General features: G+C 32.9%; 1 protein-coding gene across 1 annotated transcript in view; it reads left to right on the top strand.

Moving 5' to 3' along the window:
* LOC137654033 (uncharacterized) overlaps positions 1-22,455 on the top strand; it is a 32,179-nt gene extending 9,724 nt beyond the window's left edge. The window contains exons 2-3 of the mRNA XM_068387669.1: positions 20,493-20,597; positions 22,391-22,455. Coding sequence (XP_068243770.1) covers positions 20,493-20,597; positions 22,391-22,455 — 170 coding nt within the window. The remainder of the gene's footprint in view (positions 1-20,492; positions 20,598-22,390) is intronic.
* Positions 22,456-22,500: the final 45 nt, after the last annotated feature.

The following is a 22,500-nucleotide window of genomic DNA, read 5'->3' as shown; positions in this document are numbered from 1 at the left end:
TTCAACGTACTTTGTGGTTTTTGTTATCAGAACAATTTGAATATGGCTGGAGATACGATGGGATGGATAGCGTCTCATACCGTAGTCGAATAGAAATGGGGAAGTAGATAAGATATAATGATGATATACAGCGATAATATTACATTCAAGGTGAAATTGTGTCAACTGCTTCATATATTATTCAAACTCACCGACATACTAAAATGTAGTTATAAGTTAAAAAGACGCAAATGTGACAGGAAATGTTTAATTGTCAGAACACTGAATTTTCTGGCTGGTGAAAATAATGAGCAAAGTTTTGTTCGAACTTTAACTAATTTTCATTTACTAATGTGCCAACTTCCTGCATCTTAAAATCCTCTTTTCGCAGAGAGGGATCAACAGGGAAATATTTCTAGTGAAAAACCAACTTCGAAATGGCAACAAAGAAACTAATAAGGAAATGACACATTAAATTACAATTGAAAACTCTTGGTTTCATTTAAATGGAAAAAGTAACGTCTTCATAGATCACGTTATTGTAATTATATGACTAAGAAACCTGTTTTTAATTCTTAATTTTTCCAAAAACAAGTCTTTATCTACAAATAAGATGTATTAGCTATAACAAGTGGTTTTAGCTACTTAAGAAGGAATCTTTTAAATAATGCTTGGTAGCTACAGAAAATGTATTAAAAACAATAAACTAAAATATATTCGATAATATATATAACATGAAAGTCTGAACATTTACCTGTAACTCTAACTGAATTCAAAATAAGATGCCTCATGCAAATCAGTTAAATATTTATCTAATAATTAATACAGATTTGGGAGCAATGTTAGATAAAAAGTGGCCTTTCATAAAACTAATAAAATCCATTAGCGAGAGAAGGGAGACTCAAAGGTAATTTCTTTCAAAAGCTAAAATGAAATATGAAAAACTACTGAATTTTTGTTCTATTATCTTGAGCCCGAAAGTATCTCTAAATAAGAATTCACGAAAGGAGGAACCCTGTATAAACAAATTCATGCCATGCCGAGAAAGATGGGGGCACTCAAGGTGCAGGGTCAGACGTAGGTTGAGAATTGATGCGCAGGTTTCATCTCGCTTTCAAATTGATTCAGATTCTGACGTGGGTATCTAAATAGTCCGCTAACTAGTTTCAAAAACAGAAAAAAAGATACACACAAACATATTACATAAGTGAAAAACGAATTGAGAAATATAAACATAGTTGAAAAAAAAAGAAAAAAAAGGTATATGAGAAAAAAAGATGCCGGAGTAAGATACTTCAAGATAGCATTACAGTCTCTTAAAATAATGAGAATCCACATTCAAATCTAGCACGAAAGGAACGTTAAAAGTCTAATATTGGCTATTGTGGCACTTCAACAGAATAGAGATATTCACGTTCTAGATAAGTAGCAGATAATGGTGATTGAGGATAACCTGTTCTGAAAATACCCATGGAAGAGAGACCAAAAAGGGAATTTCCCAAAGGAAAATTATAAATGAATTTCTGTTTTAGTAACTATCCTCTTATGTATAGAAATTAAGTTGAAGGATTATGGCATCAAAAAGTGGACATTATTCTAAAATCTATGAGCCAAAATATATGAGTTATTTCTGTAAATATAAGCTCTCTGGCAGCATTTTAGATATGACGTACCTAATGTAAATAAGGAAGCTTGAAATTTAAAGTAGAACAAACTATCATCAAATACTCGGATCTTTCAAGTACAATGTCGAGTGAAGCTGAAGTACGAACAAGGCATTCAATTGGTTAATGGAAACTATCATCAAATACTCTGATCTATCGAGTAGAATGTCAAGTGCAGGTATATTATACGCATGGCCTGCATATGGGTTATGGAAAATCATTAAAACCTACTTTTCAGCAATCAAATAGTAAACTAGATGGATGAAAATTTGAACAACGATTATCAACATCTAAAATGATTTTTTAAAAACAGATATAGCTTGAATATCTTTCTGTTAATGTAGGGTAAACGGGCAAAAAGGCCGGAGTTCATGAGAAAGCACATAAACTATTGTTCTAGTAATAATTAGCAATGTCAAAAAGTTAAGTTGGTGGTATCTACGATACAGATCGATTCGCCATGATAAGGTCACTATGATAATAGTTACCCAATATCTCAAGGAAACTTCAATGTATAACCAGTCATAAAGGTATTCCATATTACCATATTCAACCTGGTGTGAAAAATTATGCAAATGATCTGATGGCTAGTTCTAACTATTAAATTGATTTAAATTTATCAAAAACCCAATCAATATTTGTTCCAGTCACCTGATAATCACGAAAAGCCTTTTAAAGTTCTTTTAGAACATTGGTTTAATTCAAGTGTCCCCAAGAAAAAAGTAGAGCTGAAAATGGCAATCTACTGCTGTCATCTAGAGGAGATGATGGGTTATGTGTTTAAAATTGAGTGAAAACATTGATAAATTATCTTTGATAATGAAGGGTTGCACTATCGTTACGCTACAGATGATTAAATGAACCACTCCTCTACTAGTTGAGTGACAGGTTAATGTAAAAGTAAAGTTATCCAGCCAATAGCTTCTTCATGAAAATATCACAATCCTCTGCTAAGCTTATATTCCGATAATGTTTCAAGAGATGACTTATGACTAAACTTTGAGAGGTGATCGTAAACTGCCATGACAAAACTTTAAAACATGTAAAGTAGTTATATTTTATGAAGACTTAGGGGAATGTGCTTTACTTGTACGAAAATGACCCGTGAGTTACCAATTTTGTTTGGCCAACATACTTTTTATAATTGCCACACCGTTCGAATTTAATGAATAATATATGATGAGGGATCCAAAAGTCGCTACCCTATTGACTAATATGATGATTCAAAGACAAATTTCAATGGATGATTTTGCTAATGAATACAAATAAACCGATAAATAAAAAAAACAGCAGGCGATAATAATATGTTCTTTTTTTTGGGGGGGGGGGGTGGGGGCTCAAAACTGTCACTGAAAATATGATACAAGTGCAAAGGAAAAGAAATAAAAAATAATGAAGAAGAGTTGCCAGAATGATTTAAGAGCTTCATATTGAACAGCCTCCCTTCGTGGTTACACATAAAGGTCTATACAGTACACCAATTAACTTTTTCCAGGACAAAACATCCTAAGGTCAAGAAATAGAAATAAAAAAAAGAACAGATACGATGATAGTAACCTTTAATATGCTCCTCTTTTATTTTGTTTTTTTTTTTTTTTTTTTTTTTCTTTTTTTGCATTTAAACAGACGTTTTCATAACCAGAGACTTCATAGTGACAAAGGCTGTTAGAGACATGATATTAAGTTTTTTTTTGTTTGTCACAGTAAATTTACGAAAAAAAACAAACTGAAAATAGACTCAACTAATGTTATAGGGAATATATTTACCCTCAATCCCCCAAAAGAATTGTATAATGAAAAAAAATGTACATTTAGAACCATTGTTATTGAAGATCATCTGAATTCTAAATGACTTCTAAAACTGGCCACCTTTCTCTTATCGATCTGAGCTATTGACATCTTCATTAGACTTGTATAAAATAGCGTTATGAACCGAAATTGCCTTTCCTCTTACGTGACTGTCTTCTTTTAGCATAAGAAAAAGCTTTTTAATACATTTAATCTGAGGTGTAATGGCAAGGAAAGAATGTGCCCAAGTTTAAGATGGATTTAAATGTATAAAACTAACGGTAACCTCTCTTCATTTCTACTCAGGAAATGTTGCATAGTTCTATAAAATTTAGTCAGCAAGAGCAACGGAAATACTAGTCCATTATTACTTGTACACAAACGGATGGTTTCATTACATAAATATCTTGCATATAACTTTTTATTTTTTTGGAAGATTACTTTTCAAAGTAAAAAAATATGGAACAAGCTTCTTTCGTGCATTAGTAAAAGTATCCCGTTGGCAATCTAAAAATAGTGACATTCATATCTACATTTCACAAAAGCAAGAAATTGTTGAAGTGATACACAAACTTTATAAATCTGATATTTTACAGCACTGACACTTTAATCTCTATACGTAAAAGAGTTATCAACTAAAAGCCCCATTCTTCTTCAGCTCAGGAATTTTTTATGGGGGACGATAAAAGTAAAGTATATTTGATTAAAAGTTTTACTTTTATAATTATCTTTTCCTTACTAAAAAGAGCTGAGTGTCAGACAACCAATGGTTCTGAGTAAAATAACAACATTCACGTACCTATACTAATGAAAGAAATACAAAATTTAAACAAACAAAACCAAATGACCAAAACAGCTATAGAAAGAACCCATGACTTATACAGACAAGTGATTAAACCCGATTTGAGAAATCTAGTCAACATAAAAAGAAAATGTCGTACGCTATAATTTTTCGGAAAGTGTTGGGAAGCAAACTCAGTAATATATTCATACAACTTTTTATATATATCGACTTCACCTGCCATAACTTTGTAATGAAAAATAAAAATTCCGTGTTGCCTGAAGAAACTTTGAAGGACACATTTTGGTTACGAATGTCTCTTTTGTTGAGTAGAGTCAATAAATTTGAATTTCAAAGCGAAGAAAGTAATTTATTCTAACGTAAATTTCAAATGAGAAAAAATAGCATTGGATTTTGCGTGATAACGGATGTCACATTATGAAAAAAATGATATTTACAAAATATGGGAAAAATTATACAAGTACATAATTAAAGACTATGTAGCCTACTTGAATACTCTTTAAAAATCATTTAAAACAGAAAAATAAACTCGTAATGTTAGATAGGCTACCAAAATAAACTTACTTATGAAAATATGATAAATATGAATTTAATTAACGACTGAGACTTTTGACCAATGCGAGACTAATCTGAATCGACGATGTGCATTTTTTCAATATAAGCCGTTATTACAGTAAAACAGATATGTATTGGTTCTTGACTTTATTGCACGAAACTACAAAGAACAAATCTACAAAGTCAAAATGTCTTACCGGCATTCTTTTTCATTTGTGTAAGCAGAGTTTATTTGTATAAAATAAGTTGACTTTAAAAAGCACTAAACGTTGAGACAAAAAAGGGGGCATCAAAGGCTCTGGGTTACTCAAATCAGCGCAACTTGAAACGCTAGGAAATCGGTCTAAGGCTGTAAGCACCCGCAATCACTTCTCCTACACCAAAGAGTATTGCGAATATGATGGGTTCAGCCTTTCAAACATTAGGATGTTCCATTCATACCATGGAAGTTTCTGAGAAGCAGTTTGGAATCTGATGACAAATTTTGGTTATCACAAGAGGATAATGATGACTATAAATGAAAATTTCTTGCCCGAAACTTATATATGTCAATATTTTATTCATAAATGTTTAAGCTGAAATTAAATACAAATTTAAACTTTTCTTCAGCCCAATGAAAATGCTTTGAAAGTTATGAAATCCTTACATTGGTGTTCTTAGAAGAGCTTAACAATATACTTTGGTTTTAAATGATAATATGGGCAACCTCTGCTCTTCCATAAAGGAGACATTGCAAGGTAAATCATCACCACCGCTAATTGTTATCATTGTTAATAAACTCATAAAACTAGTGTATTGCTACCGTTAATAAATGACTTTAATGTACGAGGGGATCCAGATATCAGGTGGCTACTTTTGGAGACATGACGTACCGTCCAAGAACTGTGAACAAAATTACAATAATTTTGCATAGTTTTATAAGGCCTTATGGACAGAGAGCTTGGTCCCATTTTAGGCGATGAATGTTTAATAGGGTGGTGCATTATTAGTAGACCACGACTGGTAAATGCTTGAAAAATCTATCGAGTGTCTTTTATTGTATTTACATTATTCAGCTTGTATTTACCTTCTTCAAGTGCGCCATAACTTAATTACATGTTCCCTGATACGTCCCATAAATAAACTAAAGAATTCGATGAAGAGATGCCGTAGCCTCAGGATCTAATATAACACAGAGAGAGAGAGAGAGAGAGAGAGAGAGAGAGAGAGAGAGAGAGAGAGAGAGAGAGAGAGAGAGAGATAAAATATCAAGTAATTTCTTATACCTCCAGCACATAGCGTCTTAAGGGGCATTTTACCTATTTCGTCATAAATTCATAATTTTTAGCTATCACCGGATTGTATTTTGAATTAAATTGCTTAAATGTGATATACAAGGAGTATTAACAGTTACAACAAAACTACCAACACATCTAAAACTGGTAAAACAAATACTGATAATTTTCGAGTTTCCTTCAGTTGATCATAACCAATATATGCATCATGAACTATTAAAATGGCCTGACTTCTTACCTTTTGAATTTTCCATAGAAGATGTAGCCTATTGTATTTCTATGGTTAAGAGTCTGCATAATTTTCCTTCATTTATTCAGACGGAAAAAGTATACAAATCGGAATCTTTGGGACCAAACCCAAGACAAAAGATCAAAAGATTGTTAATATCCTACCTTCCATCTCAATTTTTAATTTTCCATTAATCACTTTTCTTCCTTCTATTTCCATATGTACAAAATTGTTTGGGGATAGGACTACAATAGGAAAGAAATTTGGGCAGTATAGAGTCCAGCTACAAGTTTCTGGAGCTCGGAAGCAACAACTTTTATGGATTGAAGTTAATTATGATTCACAAGTCAAGGGCATTAATTTCCCATTGGTTAGGTTCATCGGTTTCAAAAAGATCAAAGACATTAATCAAAATATCATGTTTAGGGTCATTCAGCATCCTGAAGCTGTATGGACCAAGAATAAAGATATTTCCGGGGGTTAAAGGGAAAGACCAGAAGAGACGGCTTCAGCAACTTCCAACAACATGAAGATGGTGGCATTTTTGCTTTCTGAGTCTCTTCATTCTAATTGCCTAACTGCATGACTTTACATGATGTTAAAATGAGAAAATCTCACACAAAGCTAAAGTACAGTACCATTTGCCAAGTATGCAGTATTTTACGTTAATTTTTTTGTTCCTCTTCTTGTGACACTCCACATAACTTGCTCATCTGTCCTTTCTTCAGACTAACAAAACATAATCCTCTTGGTGTACTTAGTTAACAACATTCTTCACTGCATGGCTTCTTTAGGGTGTTAATGGATGAGTCACTTTGCCTAAACCATCTGTATAATGTTTTCCCTCTTCATCTTCCTTAACCCTCCTTGTTGGAATAACAAACCATTAATTTACACGATGATCTTTGCAATATCGAACAATTAATATCATTCCTAGCCAAACCATTAATGTAACACACAACTTTACTGTTAAATTCATACTGGAACACAGTACAGAGAAATTGGACTTTATTCACTATTGTACTGAAATGAATGGTGGCTTTTCAAATATTTCTTACTATCCTTTTGTTCCATGTAAACTTTTATTATCAAATACCTATTTACAACACCATACAGCACCAGCAAACTCTAGATGATTGCTAATGACCTTGGGGACTTGATTTATGAAAAATTTATGTTGCAAAAAAGTTAGGCTTTTGTAGGCATTATCAATACCACAACATTTTGTAATCGGTTGAATCCATTAAAATTCTTAATTTCCCTCCCTAGCAGATTTGATTTCTGATGGGCTCATGAAATATGCATGTTTCATCAGCACTACTAATTTAACTGGTTTCAAATAATAATATATCTCCATCAGCACCTCCATCTTGCCTAATAGCTTCCACATTTAACAAAAATTAATTTTATTAGCAGTTAGCCAGAGGGTCATCAATCTAGATAAGGGACAATCCTTATCTGGAAAGAAGTGTTCCCATTAAGCGCATCAAGAACCTCAAAAGCAACAACCCCACGATCACAATATCAACCAATAATTGATTTTCGGCAGTACACCCCCGATCAGGAGTAGGATGCCCTTTTAGGAAAACCTCCCTCCACCAGGAGCAGTATGACCCTTAGCCCCACTGCCCTGAGCCACTGTCTACTATAAATTCCAGACTTTACCTAGCGAGTTAGTCAATGCCAAAGATTGGTGACTAGAGTTGCAGTAAAATAGCAAAGTCATGCGGTCAACTCTCAAGATAATCCCCTAAACACATTAGTAAATAAAAATTCAGATCAGTAGATGAGACTGGTCCTTAGCTATAAATCCTAGCTCATCAGGTACATCTTTATGGAGAACGTTCCATTCCGCCAAGATGCAGTCACCATTAACTGTCTACTACTAGTTTTGAAAAGATATACCAGTCCGCATAAAACATTATACATGTATATATATATATATATATATATATATATATATATATATATATATATATATATATATATATATATATCTCCGCTAGCTATATCCAATATAGCATTATTATTACATGTAGTAATTCCATTTTAATGAATATGTGTACTGGCTAGTAAAGACACATCTACACCTAATACTTATGAAAGTCAATCACTGTAATTTTGAAGCCATCCACATAACATTCCTGGTTTCTAACACTTTCGCACACATTTACTCTCATCTTTCTCCTCTTGCATGAAGTTTCTAACCTTTCTCTTCACTGTTCTCGCAGTATAGTATCATTTGCAAACATATACCACTCCAAAAGAAATTCTTTAACCATTCACATCACTCCATTCATATAAATTTTGAACAGCCATAACACGGCGTTGTCTCACACCCACTCTTACATTAAACCAGATATTCTCCTACCTAATTATTCAAGACATACTTCGCTTATTATTATTATTATTATTATTAAATGCTAAGCTACAACCCTAGTTGGAAAAGCAGGATGCTATAAGCCCAGGGGCCCCAACAGGGAAAATAGCTCAGTGAGGAAAGGAAACAAGGAAAAATAAAATATTTTAAGAATAGTAACAACATTTAAATAAATATTTCATATATAAACAATAAAAACTTCAACAAAACAAGAGAAAGAGAAACTAGATACAACAGTGTGCCTGAGTGTACCCTCAAGCAAGAGAACTCTAACCCAAGACAGTGGAAGGCCATGGTACAGAGGCTATAGCACTACCCAAGACTAGAGAACAATGGTTTGATTTTGGAGTGTCCTTCTCCTAGAAGAGCTGCTTACCATAGCTAAAGAGTCTCTTCTACCCTTACCAAGAGGAAAGTAGCCACTGAACAATTACATTGCCGTAGTTAACCCCTGGGGTGAAGAAGAATTGTTTAGTAATCTCAGTGTTGTCAGGTGTATGAGGACAGAGGAGAATCTGTAAAGAATAGGCCAGACTATTCGGTGTCTGTGTAGGCAAAGGGAAAGAACCGTAACCAGAGAGAAGGATCCAATATGGTACTGTCTGGCTAGTCAAAGGACCCCCTAACTCTCTAGCGGTAGTATCTCAACGGGCGGCTGGTGCCATGGCCAACCTACTACCTTCCATTATAACAAGTCTCTATTAATCTTAATAATTTATTATCTTTGAAGTAACCCAATTTTTACTTTTAGGTAAATTTTAATATATATTTTCGTAGGTTCTTTCATGGCCCTTGTAAGTTTCATTTTACTTTCAGATATCTCATATACAGTAATTGTTTCATAACAAACAGTTGATCCCTACAACCTTTTCCTTACCAATACCCACATTCCTACCCTTATTACTCCTTCTATTGCCTGCCTTACTCTCTTAATCTAAATGCTACCATACACGGCATACTAAGTAATGTTATGCTCCTCTGATCAAATTGTATTTTAGTCATGTTTATCATCTTTAAATTTAAAACCTTCCACTTATCCAAAAAAGGTCGCAAAAATACTGATTAACTATCCTGGTCTTCCACCAAATTACTCTTTCCCACCGTACTGCAAGATATCAATTACAATATTATTAATTTATTGAAATCAATAACCTAGAAGACGTATTTTTTTTTTTAAATGACACTGATACAAAAAGTAATTTTCAGGATTTTCCAAAATTTATCTTACTATTACTTTTTTTCCTAACTTAAATCATATAGATTGCAATTAATTCATAATCGGGTCAGTTCAACTTTAGTATCCAAGAATGAATGTTCGTTGTCTGTTTATATAATTACTTAGTTACTGAAAAGGGTAACATATTTTTGGTTAAAAGTTCCCCTAGGAGAAATAAAGAGCACTAGATAACAGTAGTGGTGTTTAAAGTTATATCAATGTGACTTTCTCTCTCTCTCTCTCTCTCTCTCTCTCTCTCTCTCTCTCTCTCTCTCTCTCTCTCAGACAGATGATTTTTTTCTCATATTGGTCAGACATTTTTAGAATTTCGTGAAACAGTCTGTATAAAACTCGATACTTCTACACAAAACACGTAGGTATTTCTTTTATCTACTTTTCAGGGCAGCATCGCGAGGCCTATTACAAAATAGACAAGATAAAATCTAGCTAGCACAATGAATCTCAACGAGAAACAGAGCTACTTTAGTATAGATATGCCAAATTGCTCGTAGCTTTGACCGAGACGATCTCTCTAACAAGAATCCATGGATAATTTTACAGCTTCCAGGCCAACTGGTACACACACACACACACACACACACACACTCTCTCTCTCTCTCTCTCTCTCTCTCTCTCTCTCTCTCTCTCTCTCTCTCTCAAACACACCATTCATAGATAAAGGGAGATATTTTCTCTTACTCTTCTCTCTAGCTGACAGACAGGTGACCCCAGAGATACAACACGGGCACCATGGGACGTTGCTGGTCTCTGGTATGCCAAAGGCGTGGCAAATCATAGCACATTTACAACCCAACTTCCAGCCTACCTCCACAGTTTTTCTTTATCTTATTAAGCATTTTTGAGATGCATAAGACGGCATTTAAGTGTAACATGCTAAACATTTAGTTAAAAGCTTATTATACCATCATAATAAAGTTATATTATATACCGCTAAGTTACAAAACACATGTTGAAAAATAAATTCCTCACCGTCAATGATATTATACCAGGCTGCCAATTAATTTACTACCGTATGATTCATCTTCATGGGAAAAATCTAGATTCCTTACTTTTTATTAAACTATATTAACATTTACCAAGAATAGTTTCGACTATTCCCACCTTATTTTCTACAGCCCAACATACATCTTAGAATATTCTTTACTCCTAATTTCAGCATTGTCCCTCTCATCTGTATTTGAAGTATGGTGAGAGCTGCAAATAACAAAATATAAATCTACCGTCCTTTCCTTGACCTTTTACATCACGCGAATCATAAAGATTCTGAACAGCCATAGATATATAAACACCTTTGTTTCAGACCCAAAAAATCTTAAGAAAAATAAATAAGCAATATCACAGCTGAGGTGGATATACCTGGTGGATTCAACTACACACATGAAAGTCTTATATCGTTTTCTTTTCTTGAAATTTCTCCATTAACTACTCCCTTCATCTCTAGCCTTACTAATAATTCTACTCCTCAATAAAAAACCTAGAAAAGAATATACTGGTTGTTAATTTAGAAAGTTTTAAAATTTATTTCAACTGCTAGGTAAACTGAAATGACAAAATCAGCTGACTTAGATATGATTACACCTGAAGTTAACAGTTACAAACGACAAATTAAAGCACAGAAATAGACTTGACAGTCTTGTAATAATAGATATTCCCAAAGTCCTCAACAACATAGGGAAAACTATGGACTAACTTATCCATAATTCATTTATCAGGTTGATTATGTATCATGTGGAAAATTTGTCCTGGGAATATCAATGTAATTTTGCAGATGGATCGATCTGATGAAAAAACAGGAATATCAGTTTGATGAAAATACAATACCAATTCACAATATCACAAAAATACTGATTGCTTCTTTACTCATTCTCAAGAGCCCTTGAATTTTCAAGAGCTGGTGTTGTTGTGTTGTTGGCAACTCTTAGTCTTCATAATGTCTAAATGTGTATATTCAGTCATTAAAATATGATTGTAGTGATAAAGATTTTTAATTCTATTTCAAACTACATATCAGCACCGCGTTTCTTTGCGAAAACGCGAATACGTCAGATTTCGCCAAGTGGCGATAGATATAAAAATATGTGCAACAAATGCACACCCTCTCATTTAAGATATCCAGAATATTAGGGCGTGGTCTAATCCTACATCAGATTGCGTTTACGTCATAAGCCAATTACCTGAACGTTAAGACTCGGAGTCCCCCCACTAAACCCACAGCCATAAAAGACCGCATGCAGCAAACTGCAATACATTTGCAAACATCCCCATTCTGTAATGACGGACTCCACTAATCCCCCAATATACTGCAACTCCACTGCATGAGATGCAACTTGATTTATAAGCCATCCAAGCTCTTTCTTCCCCATTTGCCCGTAACGCTATCTAATAATATTTATGTGTTCTCAACATGAACTAAAAAGCAAAAGGAGATGGAAAACTTCAATATGACAAAAACCTTCAAGTGAATATCACTCTTCAATTAATATTATTCAGAATAATAATTAGATTCAGGAATAACAAAACAATACAGGAGGCCTATGAGAAAGAACACAATACGGAACAAACACAATTCTTAAACGAGTGCAATATTTCAATGGGCTCGTGTTAGCAAGAGAACCTGAGTGATAGCAAATGTATAACTAAAAGTGGCCCGCTAGAGAAACACATTCCTTTCAATTCCTCTGAAATAATTAAATAACTTTTTTATTCCTAAATTCTGAGCAATATATATATATATATATATATATATATATATATATATATATATATATATATATATATATATATATATATATATATATATTCATCAACACACACACATAAACAATGTTCTCTTAGTGAGGGTAGAAGAGACTCTTTAGCTATGATAAACAGCTCTCCTAGGAGAACACTCCAAAATCAAACCATTGTCCTCTAATCTTGGACTGTACCATAGTCTTCCACTGTCTTCTGTCTTTGGGTAGAGTTCTCTTGCTTGAGGGTACACTCAGGTACGGTTTTCTATCATATTTCTCTTCCCCTTACGTTTTTTAAGTTTTTATAGTTTATAAATGGAAGATCTATCTTAATATTGTCATTGTTCTTAATATATATTTTATAGTTAATTATTTCTCTTGTAATTTATTTCCTAATTTCCTTTCCTCACTGACCTATTTCCCCTGTTGGAGCCCTTAGGCATATAGCAACCTGCTTTTCCGCCAAGGGTTGTAGCTTAGCAAGTAATAATAATAATAATAATAATAATAATAATAATATATATATATATATATATATATATATATATGTATATATATATATATATATATATATATATATATATATATATATATATATATATATATATACACACACACACACAACGTGGCTCGCGTCAGTTTTGGTGTTTATAAAGAGTGGCCTTTAGACTAAATAAGTTGGACGGTCCTGATTCTCCATAAAAGAAAGTATATATACATATATATATATATATATATATATATATATATAAATATATATATATATATATATATATATATATATATATATATATATATATATATATATATATATATATATATATATATATATATATATATATATATATATATATATCTTTTTACCTGTCAAACGTATGACCACTAGGCCTTTCCTCGGTCCTCAGGTAGGGGGGAGATTAACAGTCCAATCTGGAGAGTGGGAACCCCGAGAGGTACACTCTGAACCACAATCTCCCACAAATTTCCGAACCAGCAAGTTGTAGTTAGGAATGGGGAAGGGGTGGGAAGTGTTGAATCTATGCGTATGTGTGTGTGCATATCCATCTGAATATTTAGCCGTCATTTTCTACGAGTCGCGTACACTAGTATACGATAATAAACAGCATGAGAAGCCGTCGTAATGGAACTTGCCAGAAGATTGTCAAAGTGGTTCACCATTTCTCAGAATATAATAATTACAAATTTACTTTTGAGAATCACATTCAGTCTATTTCTTTAAATGGACAAGGAATGGTAATATGTCTTTTTTTTAATGCTATAATTCTTTCATTCTGTCTTGTTTTGAGCATTGTTCTGTCTGGTTCTTTAGGTGCAGACTCTCATCTTAATTTGTTGGATAGAAACTTGCAATCTATTCCTGATTTGAATATTAATATCTGGCACCGTTGTTCGATTAGTTCTCTGAATTTTGCATAAGATTTTTCATAATTTAGACCATCCATTGCATTCGTATCTTCTCAGTCTGTACACTCCTGTACTATGTACAGATGTGGAGTTAACTGTAACAGTTTTGCATTGTCTGCCATAGGCACAATACTACACAGTATATTAAAAGTTTTATTCCAGCTTTGGTAAGGTTGTGGAATAACCTTTTTAATCAGGCAATTGAATGAGTTGAACGTCAAAAGTAGTAGCAGGGCCTATCGGAACTGCGTCATAATCGTTCGCCATTCATTTCTATTCCCAGCACGCGATTTTTCGTTGAAACTTTTAAAGTTCAAACTTGCAGCAAATATTTTAATGTTGAACAGGCTGATGTAAGTCTCTTTTTATAGTTTGTATATGAAAGATCTATTTTTAAGTTGTTACTGTTTTAAAATATTTAATTTTAATTGGTCTTTACTTCTCTTGTTTCCTTTCCTCACTGGATTATTTTTCCCTGTTGGATCCATTTGGCTTACATCATCCTAATTTTCCAACTAGGTTGTAGCTTAGCTAATAATAATAATAATAATAATAATAATAATAATAATAATAATAATAATAATAATAACAATAATAATAATAATAATAATAATAATATGGGTGAGCGTAAATGACGAAAATCAAGGAATACAAATACGGAATAATAATTCGTGCGCTAAATTATTGATTATTTCTTACGAAAACATCCATTTCTATACGTGTTTGAAAAGTTTCCAGATATCCTTGTCAGCAAAATCACAAAGTACTACTTTAGTACCTAATTCGAAAGGCTTTACCTAAGAACTCTTATCACAACTGACAAAAAATAAATTACCATTAAACCGAAAATTGTATAAAAGTTATATCAATCCAATGATATCGAAAGCTAATGCACAAACACCAGTTAGTGATTCATAATTGAGATTTCGACATAAATTGCAATTATTACCTTAAAAATCTTCTTCCTCATTAACTCTACGGATTTTCTGCAGAACATTTTACTATCTTCCCATTACATTTCCAGGGCTTGGCAAATCACCGAGTATTCCTGATCGGATGATCCTATCAATCGTCCAGTAATGAAGGATACATGTCGGAGTCGCGATAAGTACGGGCGAGGAATAAGTGAAATCGTTAACAATGCAGTGCAGAGTGTCAATAATCATTGGAAATAATTACAGTATGAAATGAATAATCGGGAGAAATTATGTGTCCTTGGTCACCTGGACATTCAAGAATAATAGACTACTGTAGATTAATGAACCGACACTAATAGGTGAAGAATCATAACACATTCATATCAGCCACTCCTTTGATAGCCGAAAAAAATATTAATTGTTGAAGTTGACGTCAATAAATAAGCATATTTACCCTCAGATGTCTATATAACTTTTATAAGTTTCTTTTGATTGTTTTATTGATACTGAGATTAGTCCCGGAGTTCCACCAATTAAACTATAAAAATAGTCCTATAAATAACTGATTAATGAGCCAAATAAACGAACAAATGCCCACCAAGAGATATGCAAACTAAAAACAAAACCATTTCCTATCTCTGTGTATCAAATAAAATTTCATAAAAGAACGAATGTAAACAGTAAAAGGTGATGGCTGAAACTTCACCGTGTACCTAATGATTACTACCATTTCAGGAAAAGTGCTTTCTCATAAAATATTCTTATGGATAAACATGTTTTATTCTCGAGGTTAATGGCGCTAAGCTAGTTTGGTTTTTCTTATTTCAGAAATACTGCCAGCATCATAGACGTTTATTATCTTTACATTTATCAGCTTCACGTTTATCGTCACCTTAAGGAAAGTTAAATTCTTATGGCGCTAGCTGCACTTTCAACAAAATACGAATTTACTTCTCTTTACAGAATAGAAACTAGATTTGGCATTGATGGAAAAAAATCGTGTCTTTAATAAATAACTTCTTCCCCCATCTATTTTTATGGCGTGCGCACCTTTTCAAAAGGCAGGACTTTATAAAACTATGAAACAGGAGTCAATGCTACATATATCTGCTGACTAATAGATAATCGATGAAGCTCGCAGGCATAGAACCTATACAAGATTAACTCATGTTTTTTAAAAGTATACTTAAGTCTTACAAAATAAATAGCAAATTTTTACACATTAACTTCGTACATTTTTACACCTAACATTAACACGTATACAATATCAAAGCCCTTCTCTTCTAAGATCTTCTAAATATCAATCATTTTCTGGCTTCTATCTTCTATGCATGCACACCGAATATTCCCTTTGATTTCTATGTTTTCAGCATTTTTATTTACCATGTGCCCGGCAGAATCTTTATTTCATCAAGTTCTAGAATTTTTCTTCCATCTACAGTTATCAACAATAACGAAGACTTTTCTTAACATTTGAACTTTAGCAACTGAAAATATCTTACGCAACAAATCTACAGATTTGTATTCCACATTCATGCGCAATTCAACCGTCATCTACATTTACTCCCAAAAACCTACGTTAATCACCATTTCCATTCATCGCTTCATCTTTCTGTGTTCCATTTACTTCCATAATTCTGTTGGTTAATGTTCATTTTAGAAGATTATAGATATTCTTTCACCAGCTCCGGTAACTTGTTTTCCATTGCGCTAATTAGTACTGTGCCATACATAAAAAAAAAAATACATTACACTTTTTCGAATAAAAGTATCTTCTCACATACAGTATATCACGAAAATTTTCCATGAATATTGTACGCTCTGACCAAAAACAAGTGGAAAAAATAGGATAAGTAACACTCACTTTCATGATTTCTAGAGAATAGGATGATCATATTATGGCTGGGCATATTCAAGCCACCTGAAGAACACTTTCCAAAACGTTACCTGAAAAACAAGGATAAAACCATAAGAGGGGTGTATAAAATACATAATGCATAATGATTATTCATATGAGAAAATGTGTTTATTAATAATATTGCATGCCACATAACAGTACAAGTAAGTTTTAATATTTTATAATAAATAGGAGTGGAGGTAAAAGAAGTCTGACACATACCCTCTTGTTGTTAAATACAGTCTTAATAATGCGCTGTCAGCATACATTAGCATACACTATATAGTGGAATGTTTGCTGACACAAAATCAGATTTCCGTCGCCACCCGTAAAAACTGTGCTGCCGGCTAATGTGCCACCAACAAATGTAGGGCGTCTTGATGTCGCTTGCATATATGAAGAGTTAATTTAATCTATGTCGTTATGCTAATCATATGGGCTCAATGATTATTTATTGCCTAAGTGGCAACAGAGTCATCGTGTTTCCAATTATATTTTATGTTGTAATCAAACTACGCTCGAGAGAATACAATTAAGTTGAAGAGTGAAGTCTATTATATATCATTAGAAATATCTCCGCGTTTAATTAACTTTAATAAACCTTCCCTTCGAATAGGATGAAAGATTTGATCCTGCAGCCGCTTAGTTCACGTCAGGAGAGGAATTTGGGCTATTTTTGACTGTATTGTCTGTCATAACGATGACTGGATACTAAAGGAGACTGATGCTGAGGTTTCCCTCCACAGCAACAACACTAAACACCCCATCATTGACCTACTTGTGGCGTCATTTACATCGTTAACTCACACAAGCTAAGTACCTAAGTATTCAATACCTATTAAGTATTTCATTCTTTTAAGAGTGTATGCTCATCTTTAGTTCACCATAAGTATACTAGGTATCATTATGTGTTTGAACTTTTATTCTCTTTAATTGATAACAGTTCCCCCTCCCTCTTAAAGCACTGCGAGAGAGAGAGAGAGAGAGAGAGAGAGAGAGAGAGAGAGAGAGAGAGAGAGAGAGAGAGAGAGTGAGAGAGAGAGAAATTGCTGTGATTGAAATACTTGATTGTGCTTTAGACTGTTTGATTAAATCTTTATCAATCGGATACATTTATTAGTTTCTTGTCGAATACGCGATTGCGATCAGGCAAAACATTTTCTTATCTTTGGTTTAATAGAGAAAAGTTAAGACGTCGTATAAATCGCAAAAAGAAGGGAAAGATACAAAAAGACGCAACTATAACAGCACAACTAAGCGTTGTGAATTTAATTAATGCTAGGTCAGCAATAATTCCATTTTAGGGGTTAGTTAATGGCCAGTTAACCCAAGGAATTAAAACATGCATTAATTTGGTAATTGCTCATATCGCCGGGAAATAAACAGAACCTTACCTTAAGTTAAATTCTTAGATTATTTTGATTATATTAATGGTGTTGTACATCAAGAGATCATTTTTACGTAGCCTGGGACACTTTCAAGTCAAATATCCGTTTTATATACATATGTGAAGGGGAACCAAATGAAGATGTAATGTCTCGATCCATTTAAAAGTTAATAGAAAGGAAAGAACACTTGATAATAAATGCAAGGGATCGAATTAGTGTAAAGCTCCATTGTTTTCCGAAATTTATGGCTTGAATATTTATAAGAAAAAAAAAACTGTTGAAAAAGCGACAATATTGAAATTTATTACGCTTTAAATTAATGAGTGACCATAAATTATACGGCTACATAACTGTAATGGTCATTAACGCCCACAATACTCTTAGCTGGTAACCATAAATTCAGAATACTGCATTAAACGGAACAAGAAGGAATGTCAAGTCTTGCTGTTAATGGACTTCACACGTTATATATAATATTACAAAGCTTGTTTCCATATATCAGCAAATTTAATAAAGAAAAGGGTTACCTTGATAAAAAAGAAAAGAAAATAATAAAATACCAGCAAGTTATCAAAGTACAAGAGGAATTTCACGGGAACTTGGCCAAGAGAAGATTTTCCAAAATTCCTGCACAACACCTTATAAAAGGCGAGATTGCTGCAAAGCCATAAAACAAATGTTCCTGAGAGAAATGACACCATAAAAAATTCAGTACGTTGCACATTGTATTTAACAAACGAATCCCAATCAATATTCTGATTTAATAATTCTTATATGGTACTTTTGTATACTGCTTACATTTACATGTTTAGTTTTCTGTAAAACCCCCTGATATTAACCACAAAATTATTAGCATAATGAATATTTAAAACATTTTGTTCTACGATCCATATCCTACATTTGTATTATGCAATTTCTCGTTGTATCCTATTGGGTATCTAATAATACTTACTTCAAGATTCTCTTTAAAGAATAAAGAATTTCTAATCTACAAAGAAAAATTATATTATTTAAAAAAAAAAAAAAAAAAAAAAAAAAACAACAACAACAGTCCCAGTAGGTAAATTCCCTTAGCTAGCTAAGAAACAGAAAATTCAATGTTGTTTATCGTAATAAGCAAGCACTAGTCACTCAAAAAAAAAAAAAAAAATTACCATCCCCATCAATCCTCTAATGTCCTTTCTACCCTAATTTTTATGCAGATTTCTTATGGATTCTTCTTATCATGCTCCATATATACCTTGTTCATAATTGATTAATATTTTCCTTTTGTCGCAGGGGATATTCTCATTTCATAAATAGTAGAAAGATACTTACACAGCAGAATTTTACATACACACACATGCTGTCTGTCATATATCATATATATATATATATACACACACACATATACATATATATATATATATATATATATATATATATATATATATATATACATATATATATGTGTGTGTGTGCATAACAGAAATACTTCAATTTTCATTCAATAAGCGAAAAAAATGCTTGACAACTCTGGTAACTAGGCAAGATAAGTTAAATTTTAAAAATGTTATTCAGATATTAGTATTTCTGGTAACTTGTCCCTTGCTCCTTCCTTCACAGATTATTTTTCTTCCCAATCACGAAATAGATTCCACTGCATACTTTATTCTATGATTCAGTAATTATCATGAACAGTTTTTCTCATGAAAAACACCTCTCTGAGTTTCGCCGTTCAATCACTGCCTTACGAGAATTCTGCCAATGTATGTAATGCCATCTGGAATTTATGTAATCAGATGATTACATATTGATTTTGTGGGATAAAACAATAGTTTATCCCAAAAAAACTATATTTCATGACAGTTTACAATACTAGTAACGTCATTCTGTAGTGCAAACAGGTAACTGGTTAGGCTATTACCAGCTATATTATTAATAAAAGGACCTTCGTGAAACAGTAATAAACGAGGCAATAAATACAAGGGGGAAAAGAAGTTGCCAAGGGTAAATACGGGTAAGGAACTTGCATATTATAGTGACTAACAAACACGAAAGCATACTTGCACACACAAAGTAATTACTACATAGCGTGACAAATACAAATAAGCTTCTGTATTGTCACGCAAAGAGAATTTAGTGTATGATTAGCAATTTAAAGGGTCGTTAAAAAATTTGCTTTGTATTCCACTGAACTCTAGAGGACAGACAACTTTTCACACGTGACTTTCTCCCTCCCCAAGGAACAAAAAGAGAAACTTCTAAGAATATACCTCAGTTTTCAATGACGTCTGTCAACAGTGATACATCTGGAAACAAAGACTACAAGAGACATGTAAAGAAACCAGGTATTAATCAAACAAATGGAATGAGGAATTAAAAGCAAAGTAAAGGAAAAATAAGTGGTGAATCATATTTATATTGTAATAATGAAAACATGTAATGATTAATAAATGTATGCATTAATATATAGATTTGTACATCAAGAAATAAAAACCAATGTCTAGGTAGTTTTTAATTCACCAGTACTGAACTAAGTAACTCTCCCTAGAAATAAATAACCGTAAATAAGTAGCCAAAATAAAAAGAAATAAAATAATTCGTTTACTTTTCGTGAATATTACAAATGATCTTATTTCTGCCATACAAAAGTGTGTTTTCTTGTGTTATTCGAAAAGAGAGGAGCTGATTATAATTTTTGGACCTAACTATGTATAATACAGATTACACGAGTTCTTACCTTACATAGATTAAGGTATGAATATATGGATTATGAGACCCTTTACCATACAACCTTAGGATTTGTTGGGTACACCTCAAGGCAACACTCAGTATCTAACCCGTACTTGGCAATGCAAAGTTTTGAAGAATTAATAGAATACTTTGTTATTTTCAATTGCAATATTGGCAATTTTCACACTTTAGTAGTGTTCATAATTTTATAAGACCCTCAGCTTGTTTAAAAGTGAGTTATTTGGCAACTTTAACAACCAAGATGGACATTATTTATCTAATTACAAAGCGGCACTGATGAACAGAGCGACACTTAATCATACAGAATTTTTTGCTTACTTTACTATGTACATTATTTGAGGGCTCTGATATTCGTTACTCAATATCGTCCTCGTATGTAGCTAACTAATGTTAAGGAAATATGTGGGATATTTAATCATATTAAACAAAAATATGCATCTTCGTCATGCAACAATATGGAATATTTGGGTAGTCCACCATCTATTATTCTGAGATATTTGAGCACTATTGCAACACTAAATCTGCTTGGTTATTAATTTGCCGCATTATGAAAGTTGCTTTGGCATTTCACAATATAGAATTAGAACGCTAGATTAGAAACATTCTTTTATTTGACACTGTAATATAGACGTTTCCTTTGCCACTGATACTAGAGCATGCAAAATAGACAATTATGTTTTGTACTGCACAGGTGGGGATAGTCTTGAGATTTAATAATGCAATGTTGGGGATGATTTAGCCATTTCACTATTCAATTTTGGAGGTTATTAGAAGGGTTAACATTGTACCTTGGGCTTTATTACGACCAATCTACATTAAAGAGCGTTATATATCTTTCATGCGAAACGACCACTGATCATAAGATTAGTGAAGGTAAAACGTTACTTCATGACGAGAAATATGATTTAATTAGAGACCTTTTTACGGAGTTAACATTCCCCACAATGACAGCAATAACCTTTGTATTTTCCTTTATATTAGGCTATAAAGTATCACGTGAATTTAAAGTAACTTCCTGTTAGTTGAATTCCACTGATCTATTTGCCTTAACAGCAATAGAACCACTACGATCGTAGCATCGAATACAAAAAAAAGTCTTAAAAAGGAACTAATATATGCATGTGATGACCCTGTAACTTAACAGTGCCCATTTTAAAATTAACAACAACCAATATAAGGTGAAGATATTTCTCAGAATAGATTTCCCAGTTTTTAAATAAAACTCTGCACGAAAAGACGACTGCATTCTGAGAAGGATATTAATGGCACATTTGGTGTTCCTTGCAGTAACAGTGATTGATGAGCACGTTCCCTTATCACTACGTTTACTACAAACGATAACAAATAGGATCTGTGTTCTCTATGAAACTTTAAATTATCTTAACAGCTTTCAGTACCTCTCCTACGTCAGGCTTTAATGCCTTCCAGTTCCGAGCCAGATGCACTGCGTAGACCAAAGAAGTATTTATTTTAACTTAAAATATTAGGAAATACCTG

Source organism: Palaemon carinicauda, chromosome 15 (genome assembly GCF_036898095.1).
Source record: "Palaemon carinicauda isolate YSFRI2023 chromosome 15, ASM3689809v2, whole genome shotgun sequence".
Classification (NCBI taxonomy): domain Eukaryota; kingdom Metazoa; phylum Arthropoda; class Malacostraca; order Decapoda; family Palaemonidae; genus Palaemon; species Palaemon carinicauda.
The sequence above is the reverse complement of the archived record's forward strand: the minus strand, read 5'-3'. Positions and strand labels throughout refer to the sequence as shown.